Genomic DNA, 13,136 nt, shown 5'->3' on the forward strand with positions numbered 1-13,136 from the left:
GCCGAGAGATGAAACAGTCGCCCCATAACGGAGCTGCAGACAGCCGGTATAACTTTACTCTCTGTTTCTGATTTAAATGAGGTTTGAATGGAGAAACATAAGCGTTAAATATCAGACTGAATGTCGTGGGTCGGAAAACGACGTCGTGTTTCGACAGACGTGATTCTGTAAGTTTGCTAGTTCAGTTAGTTCAGAGTTCAGCTCCAGTCCTGAAACCCCTGCACTGCAGAACTGTGGTTTCCTGGTTAAAATACCTGATATTATTAGCTAATTAATCCCTTCTTGAGCTGAACGAGGTGTGAACAGCAGAGAGAAACACTAAACTATACAGTGCAGCGGCTCCAAGCCTGGAGTGAAAACACTGAATTAAAGGTCTGTGTGTCTCTCGTCTCTCGGCTTCTGTCGCGTCTCGCAGGTGGATCATTCACAAAGCAAATTGAAGGCATCGTGCAGCGCAGTCACTCCCTGATTCGGCCCTCAAAATAGCGGCGACTGTACAGTGTGACGTCACACTAAACGCATTGATTCACAGTGAGCATTACTATGTGGACAGATTTTTATTTGTAATTTTTTTATGGTAAATTTAAACAGAAGTATTGCAGAATACGTCGAAAACGTATCTTTATGGCATATTGTGAAGTTGCTGAGAGTATGTTGTCAGACACCAATGTGAACATAAGATATAGTAGCAGAATTCAGCCTCTTGTTGTTGTTGTTGTGGTCATATGTAGCACAGTTTAGCAGTAGTAGTGTGCATTTGTAACGTTAGTCCGGATAAAGCAGGGATTAGCCGGTCTGATCCTCTGCTGCTTCCTCTGCGGAGGCTGCCGAGAGGCCTCTGGAGCTTTCTTCATGTCTGCACACGCTGATGAGTGACAGAAGGACTGAATTACAGTGAACGAAGCCTGATATGGCCCGCGGATTAGGACTGGGATTACCACAGCCCAGTGAGCGGGACAGCTTTGAGGGAGCTGCGGGGATTACAGCCGAGATTGAGAATCATCCAGCTACACAAACTCAAGCAATTGAGCCGCCTTGAAATTTACAAGCTAATCCTGTCTGATGAAACTGAAACGGGCACTCCCTGAAAGAAAGATGAAAAACAGTAAATGCATGTAGTGTCCAGCATGAGTGGCGGTCATGTGCTGTCATTGGGTTGTGTGTAGAGTGTCGGAGGAGGGAAGAAGTGGACCCTCCTCAACCAAGACTTTATAAACTGATGAGTAGGCAGGATTTCAGAGGGATGTGTTTGTAGTCACGCTGCCAGTCAGAAGTTTGAGAACACCTTGCAGCTATTTGAGATTTTTTCAGTTGGATTTTTGTGGTAACTTTTTTTTTTTTCATTAAGAAAAAACAAAAAGGTTTTGTTGGCATTAAACAGCCACTTGCTAACAGCTATTTGCTAATCCTCTGTATATACTTGGCCTTAACTTTGAGTTTGATGCTCTTTAGGTGTGTAACAGTTTTTCAATTCTGAGCACACGATTAGATTAGTGTATAAGTGTCTGTTTTAATGTGTTTACAGAGCTCTAATTCTGTACTACACAGGTTGGTTTGGTTTAGATAATAAAAGTTCTCAAAAAAGCTTTTTGAGCTCCTGCTGTGTTGCCAACAAAATAAACTCTAAAAATCAACCCCTCAAATTTATAAGCAAAAAAAAAAAAAGAAAAAGTCATTTGACTATAGGTGCACCCATAGCCCCACCCCTCCCTGTAATAATAAGCATAATAACAGTAGTATTTTTCAAAATAAGGATGAATTATTTTTTCTGAACTATTTTTAGTGCACAGTTCAGGGTGCAAATTTTGGTCGTGTTGAGCAGTGAAACCCACAAGACGCTCTCGCAATAGGCAGGAGTAAAGTAGTACAAAACCAATTACAAAAAAGTTGGGACTGTAGGTAAAATGCAAATAACAAAAAGCAGTGATTTGTAAATCACTTTTTACATGTATTAATTGATAACATTACGAAGAAGAGAGATATTTAATGTTTTACCTTATCAACATTATTTTTTTATCCGTAAATATACACTAATTCCAAGTTTGATGCTTGTAACACGTTCCAAAAGTTGAGACGGGTCATTGGAAGACTGAACTTTGTGGAATGAGCTTGAAAAGGAGCATTTACGAAAGGCTCAGTCACCACTTTTTGAAACACCGCATGAGCGAATAGTCCAACAGTCTAAGAACAGTATTTCTCAGCGCACGATTGCAAGAAATTTTGTTTTTTTGCTGTCTGTTCGTAATATCATTTAAGGATTTAGGGAGTCCGGAGGAATCTCTGTGCGTAAAGGATAAGGCCGAAAACCAATATGAAATGTATGCCAAGCAGAAGCAGAATATGTCAAAATCATCGAGAAACGCCACCGACTTCTTTGGGCTAAAGTTCATCTGACCCAAAGCGGACACGTGTGCTCTGATCTGACGAGTCCACCTTTCGGCTAGTTTTTGGACGTTGTGTTCTCCAGGCCAGAGAGGAAAATGATATAAATTGTTAGCAGCGGAACGTTCAAAACTACATAGATATTTTGGAGTGATATTTGCTGCCATCTAGACGACGTCTTTTTCAGATAAGTCCATGCTTGTCTCAACAAGCAGACGGCAAGCCGCATTCTGCACGTGTTAGAACAGCTGAGAGAACGCTTTGTAGTAAGAGAGTGCACGTGCTAGACAGCCTTGCAGATCAGACCTTAAAGTGAAACTTTGACATTCAGTAGAATATTTGAAAATAAAAGTATTTGATAGCCGTTTCCCTAAACTTTTGATAGGCTAAAAGTTATCTGATTTCATTTATTTACTTATTTTTACAAAATGTAGAAAGAACCTCAGTTTTTAAGCAAATCTCAAATGTCCTGTTAGACCCGTTTTAATGAGAGGGTCTGTGTGTTAAACTGTGTGTAGCAGCTCGTCTCCTCATAAATCTCCACTGGAAGTAAACGGGAACGAGTTGCCGCACGCCAGCAGTTAGCAAATATGTCTGTTTTAGCAAAACATGCCTTGAGGGGCAGAACAAATTAAAGAATTGCTTGCTGAGGCAATTTTGTAATATTCGTTCTCTCTCTCTCTCTCTCTCTCTCTCTCTCTCTCCTCTCCCTCTCTCTCTCTGTAGGTGATCACTGTGCGAATGAGTGAGTGATTCACACAGCTTTTTTCCAGGTAAGTGTGCAGATTTCCATTCACACAACACACAGTATGAAACTTTGCATAAAGCAGATGCTAATCTGGCTGACAGAGAGTGACCGCTAGTGAGGAGCAGTTAGCATTGTCATTACATTAGTACTTGTATCTATTTTTAACTAAGTTAGCATTTTGGTTCCTTCACGGGAACATTTCACCGAACCTGTTCTAAATGATTTTTCATATTGCATATCTAGATCCCATGTGATTTCGAGGGCATGTATTTTTAAGATAATTTCCATCCTCTTTGCATGTGAACACGCTAAATTTGGAGTTGCGGAACCATGCTCCTGGCGGTCTGCCCAGGTTTATTTCCGGCACCATCTAGCACACCTTATCCAGCTAACTAAGGTCTCGTTAGATAGGGGTTTAGAGGCGGAGCTTGCTTCTTGATTAGCAGATTGCACAGTGGTCGAGGGCTACTGGCTAGCATGCATAGCAATTATGGTAATCACAGTGTTTCTTGCCTGGAACCTTAATTGGGGGGGCTTATGGTGGGCTACTGTGGCTTGTAGACATCATGTTTTCACATTGAGCTGTGCTGCTGTGGTCTTGAGGTCTAAAGACCAACAAACACCAACGTTGTTTGTAATTATTCACATTATTCTCTAGAAGGCTGTTTTTATAGGGTTCCCCACCATTGGCACTGTTTTAGAATGTATTTCTGCAATTCACACTGCTCTAGAATGCACTCCCAAATTCAAAGTTTTAGAACGTTCTCCTGCATTTACACTGTTCTATAGGGCTGGGAATGTCTAGGCACCTCATGATTCGGTTCGATTCTGATTCAGAGGGCTGCGATGCGATTATAAAATGGTTATCGATGCATCTTGATGCATCTTTTTTTTCTATACATCATTTCTATTTTACTTGGTAGCTTTAAAGCAAAGTATTTGTAATGATCCATAACGAATTTACTTCCAATATCTTTCATTAATAAATCAATTGGAAGTGATGTGGCAGTGATTCACTGCCTTTGGAGCACGAGACGCTGCTGCTATTCATCTGCGATAAAATGCGCAGTTGCGGTGAAATAAGATCCAGTGGCCGTGGATCTCCACGCAGCACATGTTACAGCTATTCTACCCGGTTTCTTTAGTGATTTTATAACTTCGGTTTTGGTCTCATTGTAGAGACGGGGGGGTCGCTGTGTCAGTAAAGTATGTTTGAGATGGGTCGTGTGCAACATAGCACGAAAGCCCTGTTTCGCCACGACTGAGAACCGGCGTGCAGACTGCAGCTCACATAGCAACGATGCGTTATTCGCATTTATAAGCGGTCAGTCAGAATTTAAGGTGGAACGGGTAAATTCGAACAAGAAGCTGGAGAATGAGAAGCGACTTTAGCCTCGTAAGACAGCCGAATGTTGAGACACATTTTGCAAGAAACTGCTCTAGTTTTGAGGAAAAGTTTTCTGGCGGAGATGGGAGGAAAGTGGCTGTAGGCGAAGCTTAAAGCAGAGCGAAGTAAATCTGCGTTTTCGTTTATATTGTTTAGTCTATACTAGGACATTAACACACACTGAGACATACTGGACATTAAATGTTGCGGCTCCCAAGGTGGTTTGATTTTTGTTGAAAGGTCAAAATGGCTCTTCTTAACATTTGTGTTGTGACTCCTGATCTAACCTGCCTTTAATGCAGAGGGCGCCGGTCGGATTTCTCACTCATCCAGTAGTGTTTTTGTTACGTGCTGCCACAGACTGTCCGGGCGCTGCACTTACCCACTTCCAAGTTCCGCCTTTTGCGTTCCGTCAACATTACGGTATAAATTAAATATTTAGAAAATCGATTTTTGACATTTGTGAATCGATTCAGAATCGTTCACGTCCGCATCGCGATGCATCTAAGAATCAATTTTTTCCCACACCCCTACTGTTCTAGAGTATCCCCCATTCATGCTGTTGTAGAATTCTTTATCTATTTGCACAGTTCTAGAATGTTCTCCACCCAATTCACACTGTTTTTTAAAATTTTCCCCTTAGTTACACTGTTCTACCTCCCTTAACACAGTTCTACAGTGTTTCCCCTCCATTCACACTGTTCTAGAATGCACTCCCAAATTTACAGTTTTAGAATGTTCTCTTACATTTACACTGTTCTAGAATATTCCGCTCATTCATTCTAAACCATAAACCTTAATTTAATTGAAAATAGTACAAATACATCATATCAAATGTAGAAACTGAGCAATTTTATTGTTTTTTGAAAAATATACTCCCATTTTGAATTTGATGCCAACAACACATTCCAAAAAAGCTGGGGCGGGGGCAACAAAAGGCTGGTAAAGTTGTGTAATGTTTGAAAAAAACAAAACAAAAAAAAACCTAGTGGTTGATTGGCAACAGGCCAGTGACACGATTGGGTATAAAAGAGCATCTCAGAGAGGCGGAGTCTTTCAGAAGTAAAGATGAGGAGGGTTCAGCACTCTGTGAAAGACTGCACCATCAAATAGTGCAACAATTCAAGAATAACATTTCTCAACATAAAGCAGCAAAGAACTTTTGCTTTTCAACATCTACAGTACATAATAACATTTAAAACATTCAGAGAATCTGGAGAAATCTCTGTATGTAAGGGACAAGGCCAAAAACCAGTATTTGCTGGCCGTGATTTTTGGGCCCTCAGCACTGCATTAAAAACAGACATGATTCTGTAGTGTAAATCACTATATGGGCTCAGAAACACTTCTGAAAACCACTGTCTGTGAACACAGTTCATCACTGCATCCACAAGTTAAAACTCTAAAACCATAGAAGAAACCATATATAAACAGGTTCCAGAAACACTGCCACCTTCTCTGGGCCCGAGCTCATTTAAAATGGACTGAGGGGAAGTAAAAAAAGGGTCCTGTAGTCCGACGAATCCTATATCCTATAGAAGCCTATATACATGTTTTGGCAACATATGCTGCCATCCAGACGACGTCTTTTTCAGGGAAGGCCTTGATTATTTCAGCAAGACAATGTAAAACCACATTCTGCATGTATTACAGCAGCATGGCTCTGATTTAAAAGAGTCCGGGTGCTAAACTGACCTGCCTGCAGTCCAGACCTGTCACCACTGATAACATTTAGCGCATTATTAAATGAAGACCCAGAACGAATGAGCAGCTGAAATCCTGTATCAAACAAGAACATGGAAACATTTCACTTTCTAAACTACAGCAGTGTCTCCTCAGTTCTCAAACTCTTACAGAGTGCTGTTAAAAGAAGAGGTGATGAAGCACAGTGGTAAACAGGCCCCCGTCCCAACTTTTTTTTTGGAACGTGTTGTTGGCATCAGATTCAAAATGGCATTTATTTTTCAAAACACAATAAAATTTTTCAGTTTCAACATGATTTGTATTCTATGTAGTGTTTTCTGTCAAAAATATGGTTTACATGATTTGCATATCATTGCATCCTATTTTTTATTTAAATTCTGCACAGTGTCCCAACTTCTTTGGAAATGGGGTTGTAGAATGTTCTGTCATTCATGCCGTTTTAGAATGTTTCTAAAATGTTCTCCCTATTTACACTGTTCTACCTTTTTTAACACTGTTCTAGAATGTTCTCTCCCATTTTTGCTGTTCTGTAATGTTCTCCCCATTCGCTCTGTTTAATAATGTTCTCCCTCTTTCATGCTGCTCTATGGTATTCTTCCCCTTTCGCTCTGTTCTAGAAGGTTCTCCCCATTTACACTCTTTTAGAATGTTCTGTCCCATTCACATAGTTCTCCCCGTTCAGTCCCATGCCCTGCTCCCATTATTCCACCAATTAGAGCGGCTCGTTACCTAGCTCCCTTATTCCCCCAACTGGAGCAACCTCCTGTCTTAGTTAGATCATTTTCCTTATTCAGGTAATAACACACCGAAAACAGCCCAACAAAGGTACCTAATATATTCTCTCTCTCTCTCTCTCTCTCTCTCTCTCTCTCTCTCTCTCTCTCTCTCTCTCTCTCCCCCTCTCTCCCTCTCCCCCTCTTTCCCCTCTTTCCCTCTCCCTCTCTCCCTCTCTCCCTCTTTCCCTCTCCCCCTCTTTCCCTCTCTCTCCTCTCTCTTCCTCTTTCCCTCTCTCTCCTCTCTCTTCCTCTTTCCCCCTCTCTCTCTCTCTCTCTCTCTCTCTCTCTCTCTCTCACACTCTCTCACTCTCTCACTCACTCTTTCCCTCTCTCCCTCACTCTTTCCCTCTCTCTCTCACACTCTCTCTCTCTCTCTCTCTCTCTCTCTCTCTCTCTCTCTCTCTCTCCCCCTCCCTTTCCCTCTCTTTCTCTCTCTCTTCCTCTTTCCCTCTCTCTCTCTCTCTCTCTCTCTCTCTCTCTCTCTCTCTCTCTCTCTCCCTCTTTCTCTCTCTCTCTCTCTCTCCCCCTCTTTCTCTCTCTCTCTCTCTCTCTCTCTCTCTCTCCCTCTTTCTCTCTCTCTCTCTCTCCCCCTCTTTCTCTCTCTCTCTCTCTCTCTCTCTCTCCCTCCCTCTCCCTCTCTCTCTCTCTCTCTCTCTCTCTCTCTCTCTCTCTCTCTCTCTCTCTCTCTCTCTCTCTCAGGGCAGTATGGGTTTGTGTCCCCTGCTCCTGTTTTTTGCTGTGGCCTTCGTGGCCCTCAGCTTAGCCGAACAACCTACACCAGGTAAGACATCTTTGTTACACTTCTAATTCGTTCATTTGTACAACACTGGGCTCAAAATGTATAAACCAGTCTCACAGTAAACTGTTTACACACAGTCGTATTAAAGTCACAGGCTTGATTTATCAGTCTTCAAGGACGCCTGGATCTACTGTCGGTTTGGTGACATCTTGAGTTTCTTGAAAACATTTAATTAAAACTTAAGTTTAATTCATGCAACTATTCAAAAGTTCAAAGCTGTGCTCGGGTTAGTTGTTCAGCTACATATTTTTAAAGGTTGCCCCCTCCAGGTCTAAACTGCATATTAGATATTTAGTTAAACTGCTTATCGACTGACTTGACTTGGCTGAAATGTTAATTAAACAGAAAAGTAATAATAATATTTATCTTAAATTTAAATGATTTCACGTTAATAAAATTTTACAACAGACTGATTTATTGGATGAAGCACATTTTTGTCAGCTTGTACAATATTTCATCTTTGACTTGTAATTTCAAACTCTGTCAGTTTCAAAATGACGTGTGTGAATCTTTTAGCTTCAGTATTCTTTCATTTCTGTCAAAACGAAATTTGTGAATGATTTGGTTTCTACATGCGGTATTTGAAGCCACACCATGAGTTCGAAATGGCTTTATAACTAAAGATCTGTTTATTCTCGCGTTTTGCGTGACGTCACACTGTATAGTCGCCACCATTTCGGGGGCCGAATCAGGGAGTGACGGCGCTGCGCGACGCCTTTAACTTGCTGTGCTTTGTGAATGATTGACCTGCGAGACGCGACAGAAGCCGAGAGACGAGAGACACACACAGCTTTAATTCAGTGTTTTCACTCCAGGCTTGGAGCCGCTGCACTGTATAGTTCAGTGTTCCTCTGCTGTTCACACCTCGTTCAGCTCAAGAAGGGATTAATTAGCTGATAATATCAGGTATTTTAACCAGGAAACCACAGTTCTGCAGTGCAGGGGTTTCAGGACTGGAGCTGAACTCTGAACTAACTGCATCAGCAAACTTACAGAATCACGTCTGTCGAAACACGACGTCGTTTTCAGACCCACGACATTCAGTCTGATATTTAACGTTAATGTTTCTCCATTCAAACCTCATTTAAATCAGAAACAGAGAGTAAAGTTATACCGGCTGTTTGCAGCTCCGTTATGGGGCGACTGTTCATCTCTCGGCTGTTAACATCAGCTAAAGTTATCTAAAGGCTATCATTGTTCAGATCTGTGTTAATTAGCTGATGTCGTTACCCTCCTATGATCACAGAGTGTATCTCCTCTTTATGAACACCATGGGATCCTTTACCCACCCTGACGTGAAGAGCCGGTGGGCTTCTGTGCTTTTGACTCTTCAGAATAGGGGGAGGGGCTGAGTATGAGATCAACATATCAGGAAAACACAAATTTGGTATCTTTCTGCCAGTTTAAGTGAGATCAGGAGTTCAGGGGAAACTATGAGGATCACAGCCTCTTTTATCGACTTTGTCGAGGAACATTTTTCTCTTCCAAAGTAAGGAGAGTAATTTTAGCCATCTTTCACCTCTAGTTACGTTCATGTGGAGCAGCGAAGCCAGAAATTCAGTCCCTAAATGGCAGCCACAACAGAAAAATCACATGACTGAAACCCCAGGATGTAGGCCTTTTGACCTTGACCAATCCTGCTTCATTCTCATTAATGTAAAAAAAACAGATCGATTGAGCTGCACTTTTGTAAAGGAACGATTCGTTCACATCATTGTTCCTCGGTGGCACAACCGTTTTGCCCTGTAGTTGTGAGATCACGTTCAAATGTCAGTTGTGCCAAAAAAGTAGATCATTTTTGCCAGAACCAGTGAGACTGTCTTTCGTCAATATTGAATTATGTCTGTTTTTGGGACATAAACCCACACGAATGTTTCAAGTGGACTTCAGGGGGGACAAACAAAGTAAAATCCAAGAAAAATGTAGAAAATGCTCCTTTTAAGTTTCTCTCTCGCTTACAGGTCTGACGACGACCATCAATGCTACAACGCTCCCTCCTGCATCATCCAGCAAAACATCCACAACATCGCCCGTTGTCGTCACCGCAAAAGATGCGGACAGAGCGGCCCAGGAGGGTCTCGAGCCCTCAGCCTCTCCCACTAACACGGCTCCGACTTCTGTGCCCAAGAACGTGGATCCCCCACCTGCACCTGCAGACCCCACGACTGCATCTGTAGACCCCCCTATCAGTGGGGGTGGTGGGGAGGAAAATGCAACAACTCCTACTGTTCCTTCTGTACTTAAAACTACTGCCTCTCCTGCAGTGTCTCCCACAGCCTCACCCACTGACACAGGGCCTGGCTCCAGCACTGGTTCTGATTCTGTTCCTCAACCTGACACCACCCCCAGCCCTGAGCCTGGTCCTGGTCCTGAAGTGTCCACTAAGGCCCCTGATATCAACACCACACCAGGTATGGTGCAAGCTTGTACACGCATGTGTGTTATTTATTTATTTATTTGTTTTTAGTGAGACATTTTTAGACAGTTTAGCCAATTAAAATGTTGATTATTAAACTCAAAATTTAAGTTAAATTTCAGTTCTTGATGCAGATTTTAAGGAACTAAATATTCTGATGCTGATAATATTGACAGGTGTAATTTTTTGGGTCCCTTCGTCTTTCGTTCATGCTTTAGGCTTTACTCAGGGGAAACTTTCACGAAACTAAGTTGCACAATGTAAAGCGTCCTGCAACTCATTTGAAACTCTGCTGCAACAATTTTAGGCCGCTTAATTTTGTGAAACCAGCTTTCACCAGCTTAAAGCAAAACAGAAAAAGGCTTAGAGACACCCCCCACCCCCCACCCCCCTGACTTCACACAATGTTGGTAGTTTTAAATTTGTCAGTTTCCTGAGCCATGAAAACAAAATTGAGTTCCTCAAAGCTTTTTCAGCCAGCGGCGTTAACTAGCCAGCTGACGCTAACAGCTGTTTACACGGCTGCTTGTGTTAGTGTTTATTCTTCTTTAGCCTGCTGCTGTCAAGTGTAGCTAGATTTTCATCCTTCCTGATGTCCCATAATTTTACACAGAGCTCAGATTCTTTTGGGAACCAAAGGATGAATATTAGTACAAAAGAGGAAACAGAGACTTAATCGTTAATTTTCACATGCTTAACATGCACAGAACTGATAAAAACCTCAATTATGTAGTAAAGAACCATAGACAGGTAAACAGTATAGAAAAAAAGAACGACTGAGAAAACGTACAAAGTGACGAATGCTGAAAATATGTAAATTACAACTCTTTATAGCGGGATGGCTTTATCGCGAGAGCGATAAGGTGTATCAACTATACGAGCTGCTAAGTTGTAGATTAACAGTGTTGTGTGCAACTTTGAATTCATGTAACTGTCAAATTGCATGGAAATGTTGCATGCAACTCACAACAAGCAACTAGTTGCATGAGAGTTTCTCCATGTAAAGCCAGCCTAAAGCCCCACCAGAATCCTTGAACACACTCGTGGATTCCTGACAGTTCAAACTTAGAGGCTCGTTCGTCACAGTTTTAAACACAGCCATCCTGCCTCTTTTCACAATGTCAAGTCTTTCTTTGAAAAACAGAAGCAAGTGAAAACTATCAAAATGACAAACAACCTTTAAACTAAGATTAATGGCTAAATACATATTTGTTTGGCTGAGCTGTAGTTTGACCGCAAAACAACATTAGACGAAGAAGACAAGCGTCTTCAGTCACTTGTTCAGCCGTCGCAGACCTGAGAGACAGAGATAAACAGAGATAGCAGGCCAGCTAATCGGTTTAGCTGATTCCTATAATGTGAAATAACTTGAACAAGATTTATGTTTGTCTATAGAAATTATTTCAGGATTTGCATGAAATTTCTTCTGTATCATCGCTGCTATCTTCGTAAAAAATCACCTTATCTGTCAACATTACAACCCATCTGTCTCTGTGCATCTTTGGGACGTCAGTTCCAAACAGGAATGTATGAACGTGTAATCGTTTTATAAATTGAAAACTGGAATTTATCAATATAAAATGTACAAACCTACTTAAACTGATAGTTAATTGTTAAATATAAGTGTTATTGGCATTCAAGTACTGATTCAGAAACACCAGTGAGTATTTAGAGCCTGTAAAATGTGGTTCCAGCCAGCCCTGATAATTTTATATGATCAAAAATCAACCACACTCCATTAGTTTTAGTTAAACAGGCTCTCTTTCTGACCCATATCTCAGGATAACTTGATGTTTGATGATGATGATGATGATGATGTTGATGATTCTGAATGCTAGTTGTGGTTGAGATGTGAAACTGACCAATGCGGTGCTTTTTTTTTGCACAGGTGGTGGAGATGGGGAAGGTAAGACTCTTCATCTTCTGTTTCATAGTAGTTAGTGCTGTTTTTGTAATCGAGTAAATTCAGTTCATACTCGGGCTGCAATGATATCGCTGTTTGATAACGTTAGACAAGTTTGATAACTAAAATGGTAGAAAAAAAAGCCATGAAACCACGCGTTTCTGTGGGTGGTTTGTTGGCTAGCTGATTACCAGCAGATTAGAAAACAAACCTGAGCCAGATATTTTAAGTGAAAAATCGTCTGAAGGCTGGCCTGAGCAGTGTTGTTCAGAAAAATCAACACCCAAACCTGATGATTTGTCAGGACTCGTTGGGCACAGCTCCGCGGATTCGCATCAAGCATAGTTGAAATTTTGGAAGTGTGCACGTTGTGGCCTCTGCGAGCTTCTGTGACCTGCACTTTGCCAAGAACCCCTTCTCTGGATCTCAACACTGACATGTTATCTTTACAAAAGTCCACGTGAGCCTTCACCATACACCGCCAAGCCAAAACATCATGACCGATGAAGCGAATAGCTTATCTCGTAACAACGGTGGACTTTTTTGCATCCATGTAGGAGCAGTGATTTGATTGTGTGTGGTTATCCGATCGTCCGACTGCATAATCAGAGCTTGTTTGGGCAGTTAATTGGGCATCGTTTCTCCTCTTACATTGCACTGCGATGGGCTTGGATCAGGGAGCGGATCTGTAGTGTGCACTATGGGACTGTGTTCAAACCAGAATATACAGCAAATTAACGATGTTCAAAGCTTTTCCACTACAAGAACTGACTCACTTCACTGTTTTTGTAGCGTTTTAAAGATGAGTCGTATAAAAGTTTGTAACGTTGCACATTTTCTTTTCAAACTTCTCTGTTTGATTTTGCACTAGTTCTGGTTCGGGTGGAATATTGTTTGGGTCTCATCCAGGCCCCTACACTATCTGATAACAAATCAACAGTTGCATGATGCATAGCTCAGCAGATTCGCATAAAGCGTAGTTGAAATTTTGGAAGTGTGCGCGTTGTGGCCTCTGCGAGCT

The 13,136-nt window shown here is 41.6% G+C and overlaps 1 protein-coding gene across 6 annotated transcripts in view; it reads left to right on the forward strand.

Moving 5' to 3' along the window:
- Positions 1-13,136, forward strand: part of ptpra (protein tyrosine phosphatase receptor type A) — a 62,271-nt gene that overhangs the window by 23,598 nt on the left and 25,537 nt on the right. For all 6 annotated transcript variants that reach the window (XM_036587769.1, XM_036587768.1, XM_036587766.1 and 3 more), the window contains exons 2-5: positions 3,109-3,155; positions 7,697-7,778; positions 9,758-10,207; positions 12,101-12,118. In XM_036587769.1, the coding sequence (XP_036443662.1) occupies positions 7,703-7,778; positions 9,758-10,207; positions 12,101-12,118 (544 nt within the window). In that variant the 5' untranslated portion in view covers positions 3,109-3,155; positions 7,697-7,702. The remainder of the gene's footprint in view (positions 1-3,108; positions 3,156-7,696; positions 7,779-9,757; positions 10,208-12,100; positions 12,119-13,136) is intronic.

Source organism: Colossoma macropomum, unplaced genomic scaffold, assembly GCF_904425465.1.
Source record: "Colossoma macropomum unplaced genomic scaffold, Colossoma_macropomum, whole genome shotgun sequence".
Classification (NCBI taxonomy): Eukaryota; Metazoa; Chordata; class Actinopteri; order Characiformes; family Serrasalmidae; genus Colossoma; species Colossoma macropomum.